Source organism: Microtus ochrogaster, chromosome 7 (assembly GCF_000317375.1).
Source record: "Microtus ochrogaster isolate Prairie Vole_2 chromosome 7, MicOch1.0, whole genome shotgun sequence".
In the NCBI taxonomy this organism is placed as follows: domain Eukaryota; kingdom Metazoa; phylum Chordata; class Mammalia; order Rodentia; family Cricetidae; genus Microtus; species Microtus ochrogaster.
The window spans coordinates 7,303,241-7,325,839 of NC_022014.1; the positions used below are offsets into that span (position 1 = coordinate 7,303,241).

At 45.3% G+C, this 22,599-nt stretch overlaps 1 protein-coding gene across 9 annotated transcripts in view; it reads left to right on the forward strand.

The window, feature by feature from the left end:
- Rbfox1 (RNA binding fox-1 homolog 1) overlaps positions 1-22,599 on the forward strand; it is a 1,689,477-nt gene that overhangs the window by 577,492 nt on the left and 1,089,386 nt on the right. Inside the window, exon 1 of one of the 9 annotated variants that reach the window (XM_026780380.1) lies at positions 16,368-16,562. The exons of 2 other annotated variants lie outside the window; for them this stretch is intronic. In XM_026780380.1, coding sequence (XP_026636181.1) covers positions 16,518-16,562 — 45 coding nt within the window. In that variant the 5' untranslated portion in view covers positions 16,368-16,517. Of the gene's footprint in view, positions 1-16,367; positions 16,563-16,772; positions 16,939-22,599 lie in introns of those variants that run through there. 6 more of the 9 variants (XM_026780391.1, XM_026780379.1, XM_026780386.1 and 3 more) reach the window with 6 other exon arrangements.

Below are 22,599 nucleotides of genomic sequence, written 5' to 3' on the forward strand. Positions count from 1 at the left end.
CCTCTGCAGGAGCAGGTACGCTACAGATGTCCCAGGTCAGGACCTCTGCAGGAGCAGGTACGCTACAGATGTCCCAGGTCAGGACGGAACGCTCTGCAGTTACTCATTCTTTGCGCCTTGACCAGGTCTCTGTTTCTCTCTGAGGTGAATCTCTTTTGTCGCTCGCAGGGTTCACAACTGGCCAAGACTGATGATTGCTTTTCTCCTCTGATAGTCTATACAGCACCTTGCAGCCCAATGAAAGCTAGCACCTAGGGCTGAAGCTTCCCGGTGCTTACCAACTTGGTTTCTCTGGGCACCTTGTACTTATTCAGTGTGGTTTACAATTCGAGGATGTGCAAAGAAAAAGGCCAGTGCCAGAGACTGGGTTGTCCTTTCTGGATTCATTAGCCAATGAGGTTGCATTGACTCCCCAAACCCTATAGGCTGTTGCCCATGATCCTGGTTACCCTCCGGAGCATGCCTCTCAAACCCTGTGGCTGAGGATGCCATTCTAGTAAATGCTGACTGCACAGAAAGGAATTAAGAAGGTCGGTGCCTTAGGCTCCATCCTCACCAGCTGGCTTTTGTTTCACATCTCTTTTGGAAAGAAAGGCTCATTGGTTGGACAGTGCCCTTCTGGTGCTTACAAATCCTAACCGCACTTAACGAGTGACAAGGCAATCCCTTCACCTACCTCCGAGGGTCCACTCGGTCAGGAGTTGTCCCACTGAGAGGTGTCTATAAATGACTGGGTACATGACTGTGTGTATTTGTGGCCACGCTTTCTGCTATTGCTTCTGCAGTAAGGCTGGCATTGACTGGCTGTTGTAAGACATGTGGCCTTGAATGCGGAAAACATTTACTGTCTGCCCTTCCCAGAAAAAGGAGTTTGCTGACTCTCTCCATCAGGGCCAGACTTTGGTTGGATTCACCATTACATAACAGAGAGGCTAGAAACTGTGTGCTTTTGTGGGAACCACTGCTTTTAAACTTTCGGGTTCATCGTGCACCTAACCACCCAAAGAGGCGGAAGCTTCAGAACCATCATTGGGTACTGTCTTCTCAAGTACACCGTGGACTCATCAGCCGGTCTTCTGTACATTTCCAAATGTCTGCCATACCCCAAGTGACATATGTTACTTAGCTTCACAATCCTGTAAGCCACTTCTGAACTAGCTGCTACTAAGCCCCTTCTATCGGGGAGGAAACAGATGTTCTGGAGGATTTACATAACTCACAGAAGTTCTTGGAACTTTCCAGGGCCAGAATTCAGACTTCAGTCTGTCTAAACTTGAGTGGGTGGCTGCCCTGTCTCTGGGGACTGAACATAGTCTTCCTCCTCCACTTTTCCAGTTCCATGAAAGAACTCCGAGGTCACAAAGGATGGGGAAGAAGAATGGGCAGAAGTGTTCACTACAGAGTTCAAGCAGGGGCTGATTGTTCCCTGCACTTTAATTCCTAGAATGTCCCAACTAGACTACAGAATAAGCGAAGAAAAAAAAATTAAAATTGACTTAGATTTCCTTGTACAGAAGGACAAAGAAACAGAAGGTCCTTAACTGGGAATTATTATTCCTGTGGCGTAGTGACCTTACTATCATTAAATGAAGTTTATTATAATCATTCTTATAACTTAATTATTAGTACAAATTATATTCAATATAATAAAATTTAGTAAAGTTAAATTGGATTAGTGTGTTCATTAATTATGCTAATACAACTAAATGAAATTGATATGGATTCAATGGACTAATGAGTGGAAACGGTAGTAACATAATCAGAATTATCCTGCTCTACACCTATTCTCATTAGTGTTGCGGGTATTTCTAGCTTCATATTTTTTTAAATTTCCTTATTTTTTAGGAATTTTGTGTCTGAGTAATATATTTGTGTCATTTCAACCTCTATTTCTCACACCTTCAACTCCTCTCATGCCCACTACTTTCTCTCAAATTCAAGACTTCTTCTTTAACTATTATTGTGCTTATATATATACATACACACTATATATGTATATCTATCTATCTATCTATCTATCTATCTATCTATCTATCTATCTATCTATCTATCTATACATACACATCCTACTGAGTTCATTTACTCTTGTTCATATATACATGCATTTAGAGCTAACTAATTGGGATTGGATAATCTTCCAGGTGGTTCATTCCTGGAAGAAAGCTGCTTCTTCCTTTCAGAGCTAAATAAGGACACATAGATATGTCTGTCTGGGCAGTTAAGAGAAGCTGCACTCTCCAACGTGCAGAATGTGCATCTGGAGTTGACCTCCCTGCTGGGTCAGGAGTCCTTAGCTGAAGGGTGAGAGAGCTTGCTTCCTGAAGCACAAGCTGTAGTGAGAAGGTGTCCTGCTCTTGTTAACAGATAATAAGGGTTGAGGACTTAGTTCAGCAGTACAGTGAGTGCCAGGAGGCCCAAGGATCAGAGTTTGGCCCTTAGAAAAGAGAGAGAGAGAGAGAGAGAGAGAGAGAGAGAGAGAGAGAGAGAGAGAGAAAGGAAAGAAGAAAGAAAGACAGAAAGAAAGAAAGAAAGAAAGAAAGAAAGAAAGAAAGAAAGAAAGAGAGAGAACTCAACAAAAACCCGAAGCCACAATGAAACCAAAAGTGACAAGCACAGATGCACATAAAGTTTAAGAGAGACCCTGAGAGGCCCAACCTGGCCTCTCCACTGTAGATTTTTCTCTCTATGGCTGCAGAATCTCTCCAGATAATATGTGGATCTCATCTTCTGTGAGTAGTAATTAGTATAGAATATGGCAAACAGTAAATTAAAACACTACTTCCTAAAAACAGTAAATTAAAACACCACTTCTTACAAACAAACAATACATTAAAACACCACTTTCTATTTTTCTTTTTAAAAATGTTCTTAAGTCTGAAGGTGTCTTCCCTTCGTCTGAAATGGCTGTCTAACGTTTTGAGACTATGATATGGGATGTTGTGGTCTACAAAGGTGTCGGGCCACATTCATAGCTATCCTAGGATACATTTGTCCACAAATTGCAGGCTAGACACGTGATAAAATCTGAAGAAAATAGAATATGATCAAAAAGGAAAAACAGAAATCCTAGGGGCTGAAGAGATGGCTCGGTAGTTAAGAATGTGTACTGTTTTGGCAGAGGACCTGAGTTTACTCTCAACTCACAATTGCCAGTAACTCCAACTCCTGGGCATCTGATGCCCTCTTCTGGCCTCCATGGACAGCTGCGCTCATGCACACGCTCCAGCTCAGATGCACAGGGACACATGTAATTCAATGCAACAACAAACAAACAAACTTAGAGTCAGAGTCCTTCTTAACATTTTTCATGTTCCTCTTCTGAGAAGAGCACATTTTATAGTTGAGAAAACAGAAAACATTAAAGAACTTATTTATGTCTGCCCCTCCCCCAGGGACATTGGGCGGTTGACGGAAGGGTGTTGAATGGAATCTCTAGGTCCTCTCTGCAGAGCCGTTAGCGTGCTTGAGAATCCTAGAAGCCCATTTGCTCTGAGTGCCTTGCTACTAGGTCCTCTACTGCAGGTTATTTTAAAAATAATAATTGGTAAAATAATTTCTTCATTTTCGTTTAAACCATTTCTGGGAAAATAGATGATTAGATTCTGAAATTATTTATTTAATACATTTTAAGTTAAGAATGATTTATTGATAACTTGAATGGAAGAGAAGAAGGCAAAATTATTCCCCTGCATCACCAGGTTAATCCCTACTGTAACTATGCTGGGGTCACATGAATGAAAAGATTTGTGTGCTTAGACTCAGGCGCCAGGGCTGGTTAGGAAGCCTAACTGGCAGTGACCTGGTCAAGCAACCATGAGGATCTACATTCAAACCCCAGAACCCATGAATAAAACAGCAGATCATGGTGGTGCCTGACTTGAATCCCAGCCCAGGGGAAGCTAAGACAAGGGGGACCCTGAGGCTCCCCAGCTTCTGTCCTACAATCAGTTGATGAAGCTATGTGTTTGTATCTTCTTACAAACTATTTCCCATCATTGGAATCTCCTTTCTCTTGGCTATGTGGAGGAATGCTGGACAAGCCCCAATGCATACGTTAGAATCCAGCGGGCTCTTTACCGCCTTTTGCATTCTCTGAAAATTTACTCTGACTATCCCATCCCAGATAGCATATGGGGTCAGCCGTTCTCTGCCACTTATGGAGGCAATTACAATACTAGTTTATGTTATAATCATCTTTGTTCTTTTCTTGCTGTGATTATCTTTAGAATTGTTAACCTAACAAGGGTTCGGTGTTTCCAGCAGCTATTCACATAGATGATGTCAAAAGAATGAATACATCCGTCATTCTGTGTTTCTTGTCAGAATACATCCCTAGGCTTCCGGTGAAAGGAATGAATGAATGACAAACAAACAAACAAATAAAGAAATTCAGGATAATCCTATGGCTGGAAAATCTGTATTTTCTTAGTGCTGAGCAGCCTAACAGCTGGTCATGAGCCCTGAAAGACTCTGAGATTTGAGCTGAGGAGATGGCTCCATGCATACAAATATGAAGACTGGGACTTGGATCCCCAGAAACCAACCCTACATGCTAGCAGGGCACAGGGGCCATCCTGTAATTCATACTGCCATTGGTGGAGACATAGATCTCAGGAGCAAGCTATCTAGAGAGACTGGCTGCATCAGTGAATGCTGGGCGTGGCTGAGGGACCCTATCTCTATGAATAAGGGGGATGAGCCTGAAAGGATTATTCTTAACACCAACTTGGAGCATCCATATGCTCACACATACATACAAACATATGTGCACATCCACCACACACACACACACACACACACACACACACGAAAATAGGAAAAGAAAACCAAGGGTTTTGGGCAACAGGGAAGTGGCTCATTCATCCTAACAAGGGGTACTTTGTCTGCGAGGCAAAAGTCCTGAGACACTTTCGTAGAACGTAGGTTGGCTATGTTCTCAATGGTCTCAGCTGTGTGTGGTAGTTGTGGCTGGTGTGGGGAATGTGACTGTGACATGTCAGGAAGCTGGCTTGACTTGGAAGCATGTCTGGTTGGGGAAGGAGCCTGGAGCTAAGGAGGACCACATAGAGTTCCTTTATCACTTTTGTGAGCAAACGGCTGACAGGCAGCAACGTGCAGAAGGAAGGATTGCTTGTACTTACCAGTTTAAGAAAGGATACAGGCAGGCATGACGGGTAAGGCATGTCAGCAGAAGCCAGAGGAAATAGATGCAGTCAGGAAGCAAAGGGGAAAAAAGTGAGGCCTGGCTATGACAGCCCAAGGCTGGGCTCCCAGGGCACCCATCTCCTCAAGTGAGGCTCTACTTCCTAAACAGCACTGGCTGCAGTGGACCAAGTGATCAAACCAAGGGCCTGTGGGACCATTTCTCATTCAAACCACAGGAGACCAGTCAAGGAAGCAATGTGTTCAAATCTGTCTTTCTCCGGGGCCAATAGGTTCTTCCCTAGTCTCTCCTTCTCCTTTCCATTCCAGACGCCTCTCTCCCCCTCTCTATAGTCACCTTGATCATTGATTTAGTTTAGTTTGTTCCCGTATTCGTGTACATGCTTGGAGGGGCTGCCTATGCGTATGTTCCTGTAGGCATGTAGATGCCTGAGGTCAACCTCAGATGTCTTTCTCAGTCTCTCTTCCCATCGTGTGTTGAGACAGTCTCTCACTCACGTGGAACTCTCCAATTTGTTTGGACTGGCTGGCCAGGGAGTCCCAGGGATTCGCCTGTCTGCACCTCCCCATCACGGGGTCTATACGTGTGCCACAATGCCTGACTTTTCCGACATGGGTTGTGAGAATCAACTCAGGTGTTCATGCTTGTGGAGCTAGCATTTTACCAACTATATCAACTGCACCGTCTCCCCAGCCTACAGGTGACATCATAAGATCCCTCAGGTCTTCTAAGTCCAGCTGTTCAAACTCATCACCCTGTCTCTCTCCAAATTTGACACCTTTGGGAGAGGTTCCAGCTAAACTATACATGTGATTGCTGGGCAGTGCTTGATTGAGGGAGGATATAAGAGGGACAGCCTTCCTAAAACTCTGCAGGGCATAGGGATGTGGCTGACATCTCTACAGTAGACATGTCTGACATGAAATGAGCTCCTTCATGGCCTTCGTGCATGGCAAGCATTCCATTTTGTAACCCTCAGTGAAGGACACGCGGAAACACTCAACATGTCCACTCCTGCGCACAGCTCAGAGGCAATCAAGTCACCGGACCAGGAGTCAAACAGCATCCTGTTGTGTCTTTCACATGGTGACATACTCCTGACACCTTACAGGGAAGGGCGCTTGGGCAAAGGGTGATTGACCATCTTTTTCATGACTGTGTAATGTCCTCCTAAGGGAATTCTGCTTACGTGTAATAGGAAGAACGCATGAACCGAGAGGGAAATCTCCATGACTTTCCCCTGCTTTGCACAGCTGTATTGTAACCTGTAAAAACTGCAAAAAATGAGTGTCATCATGTATGTACCTTTCTGTATCTCCAGGCCCGAGCCACAAGGTCCTTATGATACCCGAGAATGTTTCTCTTGCAGCTTCAGTGTTCAAGGACCTTAACTCGCACTACATCTCTCTACCTAAGGGCCTTTTTTTTTTTTTTTGATTTTCAAGACAGGGTTTCTCCATAGCTTTTTGGTTCCTGTCCTGGAACTAGCTCTTGTAGACCAGGCTGGCCTCGAACTCACAGAGATCTACCTGCCTCTGCCTCCTGAGTGCTGGGATTAAAGGCGTGCGCCACCACCTTCCGGTTATTTTGTTTTCTGGCCATTCTTGACCTTGCCTCTTCCTTGAGGCAACTGATTGGCAGAGCACATGCCTGCCTTCTGTGGCCATGATGTGGGAGAGATGATATCTGCTCCGTTCTAGCAAAACAGAAACAAGGAACAGATCTATGCAGTAATAGATGCTAACAACGTGTTGATGTAAAGACAGTTCTCACACCAAAGGGAATGGACTTAGATGGGCAACGAATGATTATAAGGGGGTAAAGGGGACCCCAAATAATCTGCTGGATTTTAAGTTCTCAGCAACCACAGCAGGTATAACCCGTCAATCAGCCTTGCATCTTTAATACAGGTGCTGCCCCTGCCACTGGGACCTCCAGAATCATCTCTTAGGCTTGTGTCTCCATTTTCTCTCCATTGTATCATGACTTAGTTTCCCCACAATGGTTACAAAAGTCAGTAATGTCTTTCTTATTTTTGGTCATGAGCTCTGTTTGGGTCATGGATTGCCCATTCTGTTTAGTTAAGACAGAACCAAACCAGAAGCAATAACTGTGGGAACAGAGAAAAATGGGCTAACTGTAAACAAGGAAAGTTGATGGCATCAGAGCTCGCTGTGGCAGTGATCCAAAAGGTTCTGCTTGTGTTTTGGTGGGGACTCATAGTGGGACCCTTAGTGGTAGGAAACAATGGAAGGCTTCTGGATACCCTGGTGGGAGGTGGCTGGCCTCTGCCCCTTTCCTGTTGCTGCTTTCCCGACTCTGTCCTTCACCCAACCCCCAAATGGAGGTTGCTCATGGCAGAACGAACAGTGCGGGGCCCTATAGAATGTTAGGATTTCTCTGTTTCCGTGCAAGTTGATAGTGGGAAGGAACATTGGAGGTGCTGTCAGTTACTCACCAATCCCAGCTGGTGTCCTGCTAGAGATGTGTGTGGCCTTTCTGGGACCAGGTGCTGGAAGACGCGTCCTGACTAGCCTGGCTTCCTGGAATGCTTCCTGAGTGGACGGTGCAAGCTACAGGTCAGAGGTCACTTTTCAGAGAAGGGCTCCAGTGTCTATTAAGATAGCCAGTTTCTAGTGAAAGGAAAAGCAGAAGGAGGAAGAGAGGGGGTGGAAGGGAGGAAGGAATGAAAGAAGGAAGGTAGGTAGGTGAGGAAGAGAAAGAAAGGAAGGGAAGAAGAAGGATGAACGAGAAAGAAACATAAAGAGGCCAAGAGCCAGGAAGGAAGGACTGGGAGAGTGTATTGGTTTGAATCAGAAATGTCTCCCACACCCTCACCTATTTGAATACTAGGTCCCTGATTGATTCTGTTGCTTTGGGACATTCTAGAACTTGAGAAGGTGAAGCTTTGCTAAGGACATACACCACCGAGGTGTGCTTTGAGTGTGGAGAGTCTCACCCCACTTCCAGTTTGCGCTCTGTGCTTTGTGTGTGTGGTTGGAGAGGGGATCTCTCAGCTTCTAGCTGTGGCCACCTGCTGCCATGCCCCCCACCCATGATGGAGTCCTCCTCTAGAACCATAATCCAAAAATGAACTCTTTTTTCCATGAGTTGTTTTGGGTCATGGTGTTTTATCAGAGCACAAAAAGTAATACAAAGGGGGAGAGAGGAAGAAAGGAAAGAGGTGGGGAGGACGGAAGGAAGGCAAGGAAGGAAGGAAGGGTGGGCAAAATGCAAGGAGGCAAAGCGGACCAGGTGCCACCCTCCACTTGCTAACTTCCAGACTGCCCTCCGAGCACGGACTCTGTCCCTGTGTCAAGAGACTCAGCTCATCCCAGGGCTGGCAGGCTGCCCTTGGAACCTTTCAGTCAGACTCCATATTTCAAAGGCCTTGCTGTGCAAGGCAGAGAGATGGCTCTCCCTGTCACTCAGACAGACTCTGAGGAGGCACTTGAAGAATTCTCCTTGTGTGGTTGTGTGGGGTGTGTTGTTCAGGTAATTTAACATTGATTTTAGTTTAAAAGGCAATTAAAACAAAATGGGCAGCCACTAGCCACTTAGGTTAAGTAAGCTTAGATTTAAATCTCTTCCCATTACCTCCTTTGCTTTCCAAAGGGATTGCGCTCCTCTGGGCTAACTCAGTCTGCTGTGGTGTGGAGGCCAGCAGGAGGCAAACGCTGAGCCGAGGCTGTGTCTTCCTGGAAGGTACTTTGTAGCATAGGAAACCGGTTTCTTTCGGGCTGTGGCCTCCCCTAGGAGTCCTCCCTTTTACAGGGAGCTGTGAAATTTTTGAGGTAAGATGATCACAGCCCTGGGTGGACCCAGAAACTGCACCATCTGTCCAGGCACCACCTCTCCAGAACAGACTGACGTTTGGCTTATTTCTGGTAACCCTTCTTTGTTGAGGTGAATTGAAACTGTAGAAGCTCATGGGCGTGTTGCAGAAAAACAGGTCCAAGAACTTAGCCTACACAGCAAACGAAGGGAAGGGTGAAGCTCCCTTGCCTGCTCCCTATCCAGTGACAGACACCTAACACACCAACCTCTCATCTGATGCTTGGTGTTTTAGGGACCGACAGGTGGAGGACTTCCCAGATGCCTCCGGGGCTTCAGCTGGGCTTGGTCTCCTGATGTTAGACTCGCCAGCCTGCCTGCCTACCTATTTACCAAATGGGTCTGGTCCTGAGCTTGCTGTCTTCTATTCTCGGACCCAAGGCAACTGTTTTTGCACATGAACTTCTGCAGCTTGGCTCACAAATCCTGACTCCATCTGCCCCACCAGCAGCTCCCTCCCAGCGCGGGTCTAGTTTGTTATCTTGTCGGTGCAGACTCTCCCTCGGGCCACTCCGGAAACCTGTGGAACTCCATCGCAGCCCCTTCAACGTGTTTAATATTAGTAATTGACACTAAAATGCAAGAATCTACGTCCCCTCAGCCAGATGACCAGAGCAGGCAGGAGGAGCTGGCAAACTGAAACCTGTTAAACCTTGTGATTTTACTGCTATTTGATAAATTCAGACATTGTGGAAAAGCACAATCATGTTTCTCCATGGCTCATCTCATGAGAGGGGCCCAGCCAAGAGACAGCTATTCCAAGAAGGAAGGTTTGGAAAAATAACACCCAGGGTAAGATGGAGTATCTTTTATACTCTTGCATGAGTATGGAGGAGTGTAGGCTTCTAGTATTTGAGGTGTGTGTGTGTGTGTGTGTGTGTGAGTGTGTGTGTGTGTATTCATATGTCAGTCTTCGATTGCCTGAGACAGGTTACTTATTTGCCCCACAGGCTAGCTAGTCTGCAGGCTTCCAGAGAGTCTTTATTTTCCGTCTTTCTTGCCTCTCAACAAGTGTTAGAATATTACGTTGGATTTGTATTTGCATCCTGGGGACTTGAACTCAGCTCCCCACACTTGCACAAAATGTGCTTTACTCACTGAGCGGTGTCCCCAGCTCGGGATATGAGATCTCCGCTCTACAAACAGAGCCTGTGTTGAATCAGCCTCACTTGTTGGAGTTCTCCTGGACATGTGAAGAGAGGCGTGCTCCTGGAACCGCAGGCAGAGAAAGATCTTCACTGTGGCATTATTTAGTGCAGTGCAAGAAGAAATTGTTTCTTCTTAAAGTAGGATGGCAACATGAATGATGCAACCTGTTAATTTATGGTGCAGCCACAAACATCCCTGGTATGTTATTGCAAAGCACAGGAGATAATGGGTAGTTTATATGGTAAAATGCCATTTGTGTGTTGATGGCATTTTCATTCTGTAAGTCATGGAAAATACCATCAAGTGGATGGATTTGCAGTAAAGCCTTACATGTTTTCTGTGGTGTGAATATAATTATGAATAACGAATAGCTTTCTCTTGTGCTTTTTCACATTTTATAAACATTCCACAGTAAATAATAAGTATTCGTTGGTCTTATAGTTAGTATTCTGTTCTTGTACATGTGTATCTGTGTTGTTATGTATGTGTCTGTGTAAACATGAGTATACCCACATGCTTCCAAAGGAAGGGGGGCAAGAATGTAGCGCTCACTTTCCGTTTAATTTTTTTTATTATTCTAAGGATTTATTTGATTTTTAAGCATGCATGTGCACTGTGCGTTCAGGAGCTCCGACAGGCCAGAAGGAGGAGGAGGTCTCCTGGAAGCAGAATTACAGGTGGATGAGGGCCTCCTGCTGTGGACGCTGGCAATGAACAGGCTTCCTCTGCAGGAGCAGGAAGACCTCTTGAGCACTGAGCCTTCTTTTGCTTTTATTTTTTTGAGACAAGGTCTCTCACTGAACTTGTTGCTCAGAGATTTGGTGGCTAGGGTCGCTGCCCAGTGAACCCCAGGAATCCCTGTTTCTGCCTCCTCAGCACTGTGATTACGGCTGTGCCTCTCCTCACCCAGCTTTGTGCATGATTTTGGGTGCTTTTACTTAGGCCTCGTGCATGCGTACTGTGCACTTTATGTGCTGAGCCTTCTCCCTGGTCCTGACCATACGATCATTGAAATGATATTGAATGCAATGCTTGTTTGTGGCAGCGCCTAGAGAAACATTCCTCACCATGGTGCCACTGGGTCACACTCACGCAAGGAGGAGGCTTTCTGTGCTGGTGCTTGCTGAGGGGGCAGGCAGAACTTTCCAGAGAAGCCAAATCTGGCTTTGTAAAAAGGACTCCTCACTGGCCCTTATTTGTAGTGTTAAGGCAAACCATTCTGTAGAGAACTGTTTTAAATACACACTGGTGTGGCTGAGAAGATGGCTCAGCAGTTACGAGTCCTTGACATTCTCCCATAGGATCCGAGCTCTGTTTGCAGCAACGAGGATGAGCAGCTCCCAGGCACCTGCAGCTCTAACTCCAGGGTATGCTGCTCTGGCCTCTCCCGGTGCTTGCCCACACATGTGTACACTGACATAGACAGACACACACACATTGATGAAAACAAGGCTTTAGAAATAGTCGCAGGTGATTCGTGTATATGTCTATAAGTAACTGTGATCATTTGGCACTGACCAAGAGTAAGAGTCCCCAGGTAGGGTTATAGGAACAAGCCCCACCTGAACTGAACACTCTCCCACCGCAAACTGCCTCATCAAGCTTGCCCTTCTCAATGGGAGGTGATTATGAGGTAGCAGGACAAAGAGCAGCATTAGGCCCCACTGTTCTCATCCTGTGAAGTTACAGTGTGGTTGCTATGGAATTTTAGTGTTCGGTGTTTTGTTTTATTCCTAGATGGGGGTTGTTTTGTGCTTTTGTGTGGGAAATATTTTCAAACTAGTAAAGGAGCGGTATTTCTGTAGGGTGGGGCCTATTTCAGCAGGTCCCTACCACAGCTTCCACAGAAGAAGATGAAGGATAAGATCATTATAAATCAGTATAAAGATTCCTATCCCCCCCATGTCAGTACCACAGGATTGAACTTAGGGGCTCACACATTCTATAGATAAGCACTCTACCATTGAGTCATATCCTTGGCTTTCATTTTTATTTGATTTATGTTTCCCTCCCCACCATCATATACATACTTATACATACAAATGTATGTGAGGGAGAGAGAGTTGGGAGGTGGATATGCACACATGTAGAATCTCATGTAGCATCGGTTGTTCTAAAGCTCCCCTTGGACCTGAAGATGACCTTGTGTTTCTCCTTCCTCCACCTCCCCAGTGCCCCCGTGCCTGGTTGATGCTATGCTGGAGGTCAAACACAAGCCTTATGCACCATGCAGAAGGTGAGCACTCTGTCAACTGAACCATATCTCCAGAACCAAATGCTCTTGTAGAGGGAGAAAGAGCTGTCCATTTCCAACGTCCATCATTTATAACAATTTTTATTTATTTGGTTGTTGCAGTGATGGGGTTAGACATGGGGCCTCACACATTCTAGACAATGATCTACCTCTGAACTATGTTCTGACACCTTTTTATCTTTTATTTTGAGACTTGTTCTTGTCAGCCTCAGTTAGCTTGGAACGTGCACACTTACAGAATGGTTGTGAAGAGAGGCTTCAGAAACCAGGCCCCATTCTTAACCTGCAGCTCTAGCTCACTATTATTATCATTATTTACCTAATGTGTGTGTGTGTGTGTGTGTGTGTGTGTGTTTGTCTTAGTTAGCATTACTATTGCTGTGATGAAACAGCATGACCAAAGCAACTTGGGTAGCAGAGGGTTTGCTTCACCCACGGAAACATTTAACAGTTCATCATCAAGAGCAGTGAGAGTCGGAACCACTGGCAGGAACCTAAAGGCAGGAGCAGATCCAGAGGTCAGGGAGGATGCTGCTTACGGATTTGCTTACACAGCTTGCTCAGCCTACTTTCTTATATAACCCAGGACCATCAGCCCAGGGATGGCACCAACCACAATGGGCTGTGCTGTCCTCCATCAACCACTAGTTAAGGAAATGCCCTACAGCCGGATCTTACAGAGATATTTTCTCACCTAAAATTCCCTGCTTTTAGAAAACTCTGGCTTGTGCCATGTTAACATAACTCGCCAGGACAGTATTCTTCAGCCCTTTAACTCCACAGGTGATGTGTATGTAGAAATGATGGGTTTGCCTCTTGTTTCTACTGCTCTATAGTATGCCAGGTTAGGATATACTGGTTTTTTCTAATTCAATGGACATTCAGCTGATGACGTTTCCTTCTCTCATGAATGGTGGAAAGTTATCGCTCTGATTGGTTTAATAAAAGTCTGAATAGTCAATATCTAGGCAGGATTTTCAGCTCTAGGAAGAAGAGCAGAGTCACCAGCAGATGGAAAGTAAGCTACATGGATGGAGAAAAGGCAACCGAGTCACATAATTGAACATAGATTAAAAGATTTGGGTTAATTTAAGTTCTAAGAGCTAGATTGGAAATAAGCTTAAGCTACCCGCTGAACTTTCATAATTAATATAGTCTCTCTGTCATTATTAGTGAGCTGGTGGTCCTGAAGAAAAAGATCTGACTACATACTTAGACACCAAACATGGAAACCAGGGTGCTAGCTAGGTATGTAGGTCAGGGGGTGGAGCCCTTGACCTAGTATATACACATCCCTGGATTTCATGGCAGCACCTCACAAAAACATCTTATATGGAATAGAATCCTCCTTTGTTGCCCCATGTGGAGCTGAGGCTAGTCTGGATGCTTGCAGACAGACATGCACCACCTAGTCGGATAGACCTTTTGAGTATGTTTGTAGGCTATGTGTTAAATATGAATCTGCTTGCTGGGTGCGCATGCTTTCCCAGCAACGATCCAGTGCATGTGGAGTGTGTTCGGGATGTTCGTCTCCCGTTCTTAGAGGGCTATCTGTCCCTCCCATCCTTTCCGTGTGGAGTATGAGGAAAGCATCAACCTTGTCCCAGTAGCATCTTGTCTTGTAGTTCCAGATGCTTGTGGAGACCCCCATTTCCCTGCGGATGAATGCAGACACTGTTTTAACTCTTTGTTGTGCCATTTCCACACGAGAATAGCAATTTATATCAATAACCAGGTCTGGCAACATCTGCCAAGGTTGTCACACTCAGTGATTAAATAGCCATATGTGCCCTAGAACACAGGGACAATGAGACTGTAATTAGGATTCACTGTCTCCCCACCGGCCACCCGTTCTACATTTCACTTCGAATAACCTTGCTTTTGTGAACTGATTTGTGAATCAAATTATCCCACTGAGAATGAAGTTTGTGCTGTGATAATACTTTGTAGTCATGGATCTCAGTGCTCTTACAGGGCGTCAGCCAGCCGAAGTCTAAACACCTTTCTTCCTTCCCCCTTGATTCTGTTGAGAAAGGCATCCGGGGTGTGATACAGGTTAGAAGCCGCCTTTGGATCTGCAGATGTGGCTCGGTTGGTAAAGTGCTTGTGGACCACATATGAAGCTGTGGGTTTGAGTCTCAGGACTGCAAAAACTCAGCATGCTCGCAATCCCAGCATTGGCTAAGTAGGGGTGGATGAATAGCAAGTTCAGTGTCATCCCCAGCCATAGTATGAGTTCTGGGTCAGCTCAGGAACCACAAAACCATGTGGAATGAACTGGAGTTTGCTAGGTATCACGGCATCCTTGGGAAGCAGTTTTTACCTGGCGTCTTCTTCGGCCCCCTTAAGTGTTCCTGTTCCTAGGAAAGGCAAGCACAGGAGACACACAGGACTCCTATAAAGACCACAAACAAACTGAGAACACCGTCTTAATGCCATATCAAAACACATTCCAGCGAAAGGAGACAATCCCTTGTCATTTACTTCCTGAGGTGACAGAGACAGGTGATGATTATGTAAGGACTTGGCACATCCCAGCAATTCTGGAAATATGGCCTCGGCATGGAGCCGCAATAAATGTGAAAGTAAACACTAGAGAGATGTACCGAGTTTTCTAAAATTTGTTTCCAATGTAGAAAAGTGTTATTCACTGTGTGTTGGGTCTTCAAATAATAAAGAAGATGGGGCAGTGAACACTTCATCCTTCACAAACATAAAACATATATTACATATATGTGTGTGTATGTGTGATATCATATATATCATTTATATACAAAAACTAAGCACATCACACAGATATTTCTACAGGTAAATGTACACATATGTGTGATATGTTCAGCTTTCGTTTATGTGGAGTTGTAATATCCAGCTCACACACACTTGAAGAAGCAAGGGCATTCTAGTGAGTGTATTATGTAGTTCCCACAGTAAGAAAGAGAGAGAATAAATTGTTTTGCATCAAAAAAGGCCTGCTTCTACAAACAAATGAAGGTTTAGTTTCTACACAGAGCATCTTTGTCAGGTAGGAGAAGGTTAAAACAAGTGCCACTCAGACCTAATTGATGCTTAGCTGATAATACCCCCCCCCCACACACACACAGTGTGGGAGAGGGATCTGCGAAGGCTTTGGGGGGGACGGAATAGGACATTTGCCTGGCTGCTGATGGTACTCAGGCAAATCCATTCCAAAGCTGAGTTTTTGAACTTCCACCGAACGTTTTTCAGCCCTTCAAAGCAAGAGCAAAGTTCAGTGCTTTCTCATTGAGCACGAGAGCTGGGAGATTTGAGGTGCCAAGGAGTCAACCTCCTAACGGGGTACGGCTGCCTCTTGGGGGAAATGGGGGCAGGTCATCAGCTGTAGTGCAGTGAGGTAAGGGGTCTCCCAGCCTCCCCGGAATTCTTCCATGAAGTCGCCTATTGGAAGTCATAAATACCGGCCACGAACATTGCGAATAATGCGGGGAGTAGCTTAAGTAATTGCCTGTGCTGATATCCTGCCGTGGACATCTCATTGCTCCTGAGTTAAAATTGGTTGTCAAGTGAGGACTCTGGGGACCGTGCAAGGTGCCCTATTCTGTCATGTGGTACATATTTAATGCTCGAAAGAACAAGGGAAGAGACACATGCTGGAAAAGGGGGCGGGGGAGGCAAGATTCGCCATCAGTTATACACTTTCCAAGTGCTTGGGAAAAGAGGGTGGCACGCACTTCTTCCCTCAGTTGCTAGATTCTGCAAAAATTAAAATAAAAACCAGGCGTCCAGTAAGATTGTCCATCGTTTGACTGTCAGCGCTGCAAGGCGGTGGGTTTGTCTTTGTGTGCCCCTGGCGCTTTGATTACCTCCCTGCACCGAGCGCTCACTCTTATGCCGCCTGCCTGCTCAATCTCTGGCCTTTTCTCTTGTTCGGGAAGCCTTGAACACCTGCTGGTGGCTGGAGCAAAACAGCCTGGCCGGCCGGTGAAGGCACGGCCAAGCCCAGCAGAGAGAGCTGGAATCATTGACATTGCTAGCACGTGGGTACCATTCGCTGCTGCTGCCCGGGCACTTCTCCCGCCTCGCGTTTCTCCCAAAGCGAGCTAGCATGAGAGGGAGCAGGAGGCGCTTTTGCAGCAGGCGATGAAATCCTGGCAGCTAATTGCAGTCGTGGGAGATGCCCTTCAGGTAAGGCAAGCTAGGGAGGCTCGGAGACACTGTGGGAGGGGGAGCCAGGGACTGAATGGGAGGGAGGGAAGGCAGCGCTGGCACCAGCATCCGAGCATCCCGAGCCCGCTGGACGGATGCTCAGGAGGAGGGCGCACAGGGACGGGGGCGGGCGGCAGGGGGAGGAGTGTGCGAATTGACATTCGGGGCCGCCTGTGGCAGACGAGCCGCCGCCAGCCGCTGTCCAACGTTAGCGCAGAGAAGGTGTCGGGCGGGCGTGTGCGCCTCTGGGGCTGTGGATCAGAATCCGGACCTGGAGGTGGATGGAGCCCAGGGAGCCTTGAGAGGCAATGGCAGGACGCAGATGTGTGTGCAGCAAGTGAATTACACGCTGTAGGTAAGTTCAGCTCCGGAGTCCTGTGGGATACGATCTGGATTCGCCCTGGGCTCCCAGAGGGTCCCCTCAGTACCTTAAACCGGCTCGGAACCGGAGAATAAATTTATTCGCTTTACCAACTGGAAGTTCGCTGGAAACTTCCCTGTTAATAGCCATTGGCTCCTTTGAACTTTATTCCCAGAGATGAATAAGCGTTTATAAAGGACTAGTGTTAGAAGATACGCAGGCTAGGGCTGTTTTTTTTTTTTCTGTTTGTTTTGTTTTCTGGTTTCTTTTCTTTTTTTTTTTGAAAGCAGTACGTAGTGCTTTGCAAAGAAGATAGGGGGGGGGGGCGGAATGAATGGGCAGATGGGCCGCGCGTTGGGAAAGTTGGCACGCGCCTGTGCGTGCGTGTGCAGAGACATTGCATGTCGCCGGAGACAGGTCGACCCTGCCCATCATGCACGCATCGTGCTCTTCCACCATTCTTGATTTTAGATACCTGTGGAAGAGGCATTTCATGAACAATATTGAACGTATGCTTTCTCTTGAACACACAAACCCTGGGCTGTGCTATCTCGTGGAAGAAACATCTTTACTGAGAGCCAAGGAGGGAGCATGTGCAGGGTTGTACACATCACTCCTTAGAACAGAATCAGCACCTGGAAAGACTAGAGCCCATCCTTTCTGCCATTACCTCCAGGTGATACGTGAAATTGAGGCTTCTGCGTATTTCTTTTGACAAGAGAACTGGGTTTTTCTGTTTCCTACTTCAGACAGATCCAATCAGGATCCTGGACCCAAAGTTTCGTGGCAGCACCCCATTAGTAAAAATGATCATATCATCTGTGGAGGGTGACTTCTGCTGTCATCAGCTGACTCAGAATTCACTCACTGTGTGGTTTGCGTTTTAGCCTTACAGGTACGAGTGGAGCCTATGCTGGAGAAGTCAAACAAATAGTCGTGTGAGCATCCTACGCAGCTATGTAGTAAATGGCTTGGCTCCCAGGCTTCCAAGTCATTCTCAGATTCTCACACTTATGACCCACATGTAAGCTCACTCGGAGGGCGAGAGCATCTGTGGAGTGGAGTGAGTTGTGTTGGAGGTCGGCAGTGATTGTGTTGGTAGAGCGTTGTTTTCAGGCCGGTCACCTAAACCAGCCATGGTTGTTTGCCACAAGTCTGGGCAGAGATGCTCTGCTGCAGGTATGGTGTCCTCTAAGAAACCTGTTCTGCACTTCTCGGACCCCTCCATCCCTATGACCTGAACAGGACCATGCCAGAGTCTAGGAAGACTAAATTGCTTCAGTCAAGACTTAGGAAACGGGAGGGTCTCCTCCCGCCTCAGCCTCCCTCCTCTCTTCACACATGTGTCTCTTTGCATTTGGCTGTCTTTATTTATTTACTTTTTTCAGGAAGTGTTTCAGGTTGCTTCTGCTATATGTCAGTGTAGAAAATGCTTAGTACCCAGTGACGACAAAGGGACTTTTGCCCTGGAACCCTTTGCTCGCAAACAAGCGTTATTTAACATCAGACACCCTCTGTATTCTTACAGAATGTGAACATGCAAACTTTACTCTGAATTTTCTCTGGCCCTGAATCTGGAAGAAAAATAAAACACCCCTGTAAGAACTGATAGCTGACTAGCTGACTGGGGAGGGTTCTTTGCCTCTTAGGACTTGACTGAGATAAGTGTAGTTTGGCAGCGGCTACTCTGTATCCAAACTTTTATTTTTTCAGCTCTGTATCTGCATATTTCTGGGGGGGGCATTTTAGATGTAACTGTCAGCATGGACCCAGGAGCAGGTTTAAGTACAACGACGATGATGATGATGATGTGTAACCAAAGTCAGTTGTGTTCTGTAGACTCTTCCAGAGGACTAGCTGGCTACCACCCTCCCCACCGTGAGCTCTGGAGCCTTCTCTTTCTCCCCAGGAGAATGATACAGAAGTTAAAGGGGATATGAGGGAAATAGCATGCTTTAACAGTTGCTTACCTCTCAGTGGTGGTTACAGTAGCGTCATGTTTTATAGCACATGAGATACATGGAATTCCTTAGCATATTTTCAGACATCCTTCATCCATTTATTGTCTTTGCTTGAGAAAAGAAAATATGGCTGGAAAAAATGCAATCTTAGAACACCAGCATGTCTATGCAAGAGTTCATGTTGTTCAGCTGAACTGATCCAGGGCTTATATACGGGGTGTCTGAGCTAAGAAGTCAGAAGTGATGTGCCGAGTAAGAAAATGTGCTTTATATTAACAAAGGTTTGTTATTCGGAGATGGCTCGTTGCATAAAGGACCTTGCCACCAAGTCTCACGACCTGAGTTCAATTCCCGGACCCGCATGGTGGAAGGAAGGAGAGAACTGACTCCTGAAAGTTGTGTTCTGTTCTCCATACATTTGTGTGTGTGTGTGTGTGTGTGTGTGTTTGCGCGTACACATAACAATAATACAACACAATAAAATATTGTGTTATTGACTTCACTTTTAGCTCTTGTAGTCTGAATTTTGCATGTTTAATGTTAATGTTATCCCAAAAGTCTTTGGATGAGATGCTTTTAAAGTAAAAAAACCAGGAATTTCAGCAGGTTGGGAGGTGGGGGGATCTGTGAGGTGTTGGGGAGCAGAAAGAATATGATCCATTTATACCTCTTTAGACCTTAATTCATCTTGTGCTGGTTTTCTGATGAATATTAAAGTGAATATGGAAAAGATGGTAGGGTCCCTTCTAGGTGGTTGCTTGGTTGTTGTTTTATACACGAGACTTAATTTTGCTTCTTAGGAGAAGCTTAGGAACACGAGGACTCACTGGGGCCTTTTATGTGTTTATGGGTGTGTGGGTTTGTCCTGCTTCTTCTCATTTTCGTGCTCTACAGAACATTCTCATGTATTATAAGCAATAGTAAACAGTAGCGAATAGGACGAAGGAAACTTGCCAGCGTGCATTTAAATTAAATCACATAGAACCACCTAGAATCCCAATCTGTAACGATGAGAGCATGCCTCAGCTTCCACACACCAAGGCAAACAACCCTTTAGAAGTCAGCATTCCCATGCAGAACTTGGATTGAAAACTCTTGCAAATTAAGTTATTCAATAATGCCAATATTGCAAACGTTTTTAGGGTGCATTATTTTTTTAACTGATATGAAGTTGATGTGAGAAGTTGTGGGGATTATCTGTGTGCTCGTGTGCCCAAAAGGACCAAACAGCTAACGTCAGCAGGAACAACTTGCTTTTGATTCAGTAGAACTAGGTTATGAATTCAAGCAATTAAACATGACAAAAAGCCCAATTTCACTGCCTAGATTAGTATGCTTCCAATTTTTCCTGCTCCATAAAAATTTCAAAGTGTTCTTTCTGGTTAGGTGCTTGCATAACCACTAGGTGATGAAGGGCTCCCGTTTCTCCCTTGCTTATGATGTCCAAAGGCTTTGATGTCACAGATGTGAACAGAGTCCATTGGATGTTGGCGACAATCATGTCGCCGAGGAGTTAAGTTTGAAGCCAGAGTGGGGAATGAATAGTAGTTAGTTCACTAGTATTTATCGGCAGGGAGTCATCTTAAGGCTAGGTCTAATGGAGGCCAGAGGAGACTCTTCAAACAGTGATGGAAAAATAAAAGTATATCCAGTTTCCAAAAGTGTGATGACATTTATAGGTAGATAGTAAATATTTGTGTGTGGACATATATATGTGTGTGTATTTGTGTATTTATTGTTGAATAACAATGCCCTAGGCACTATCAGGGTGAGGATGGTTTATAGACTCAAGCTAGCTCAGAGGGCATAAAATCCCAGGGATTAGATTTTTAAAAATCTTCTCTGGATTCTCCCAGGCAGTACATGAAGCTTCCCATTTTCTTACAGACTGGCATTAAAACTGGCACAGCTGTTGGCTTTGAACACTTTCACACAAATAAGATGTGCTTCGTTGTCACTGAGGTACTTGTTTTGGTCCGTCCTCTCCCCAAGTCATGATTTAGTCACTGGTAAGTCCGTCAGTACTGGGCAATGACGTTTCTTTTTACGGTACCACTGTCCTAAGGAAGAGAAGCATAGGCAGCTTTGTGAGCAATTCTCGGGATGTTTTGTACCTTGTTTTTCTTCCATAAGTTTTCAAATGCCATCACTGTCTGCTTATCTTTCAAACTTTGACACCTAGCTTGGTATATTTATTTAAACACATATTATTTCATACTCACCAATGCTTTTATAAATATTTTCCAATTTAATTCGGTTTTCAAGACTGAAAGGCTGAAATTGCTGGGCTCTTCTTTTTCTTTGCAGTGACAACAGATGTGCAGAGAAGTAAGTTGTCCAAGGTCACCCAGTTTTTAAGTGGCCAAGGTACAATGTCAAATCTTAAGTGTGGGCTCTTGGGTCCTTGACTGGACTGGTTAAAAATTAGAATATCTTTATCTTTACCAGGAAGTGTTTAGGCATCCTTGTTTAGTATGATTTTTGAAACAAAAGACACTTAATTTGGGGGTAGTTGATTAAGAAAATTAACTTAGCCATATTTGAAAGGGCATACAGCCCAATATTTGCAACTTTTCAATTAATCATTCACAGCCAGGTGTGGTGATTCATACTAGTAATTCAGCACCTAAGGGGTGGGAGGCAGGAAAGTCAAGAGTTCAAGGTCATCCTTCACCAGTAGCTGGCATGGGATGCAGAAGACCCATCTCAAACAAAAACAAAGCAAGACCAAATTTGGCTAGGAGAGATGGCTCAGCAGTTAAAAGTACATATTCATGCAGCGAACCCCAGTTCAATTCCCAGAATCGACGTCAATCAGTCAGTCATCTTACAAATTACCTGTACCTCCAGCTCCAAAAGATCTGACACCCTCTTCTTGCCTCCATAGGCACTGCACACACACACACACACACACACACACACACACACACACACACACACACACGTACACACCCCCAAATCTTTGAAAATGAATAAATGTTTGAATAAAACCTAAGTAAATAAATGAATTAATAAATAATTGCCGGGCGATGGTGGCGCACGCCTTTAATCCCAGCACTCGGGAGGCAGAGGCAGGCGGATCTCTGTGAGTTCGAGACCAGCCTGGGCTACAAGAGCTAGCTCCAGGACAGGCTCCAAAGCCACAGAGAAACCCTGTCTCGAAAAACCAAAAAATAAATAAATAAATAAATAAATAAATAAATAAATAAATAAATAATCCTGTGCCAGTATTGGGAGTGTTCTCTTTGACTTAACCATAAAACCATCAACAGGATCCTAGCATTGGGGTTCACTGGATAAAAGGCACAGCAGAAGGCTGAGGAGACAGTTTGGTGAGTGACGTACTTGCTGTGGAAGTGAGTACCTGAGGTCTGATCTTCCAAACCCATGTAAAACTAGACATGACAATGCATGTCTGCAATCCAGCATTCCATGATATGATGTGGAGACAGGAGAATGCTTAGAACCTGAAGCCAGCCTGCCTGGCAGACACAACAGGGAACAAAAAGAGACCTTGTCTCAAACAAGGTAGAATGTAGTAATACGAGCGGCGGGCTGCTTCCCGCCACTCCGGCCGCCTCCCCGGCTAGCTTATGCCTGAAATAACAACACACAAACTGTATTCATTTAAACACTGCTTGACTCTTTAGCTCTAGCCATTTTCTCGGCTAACTCTCGCACCTGGACTAACCCA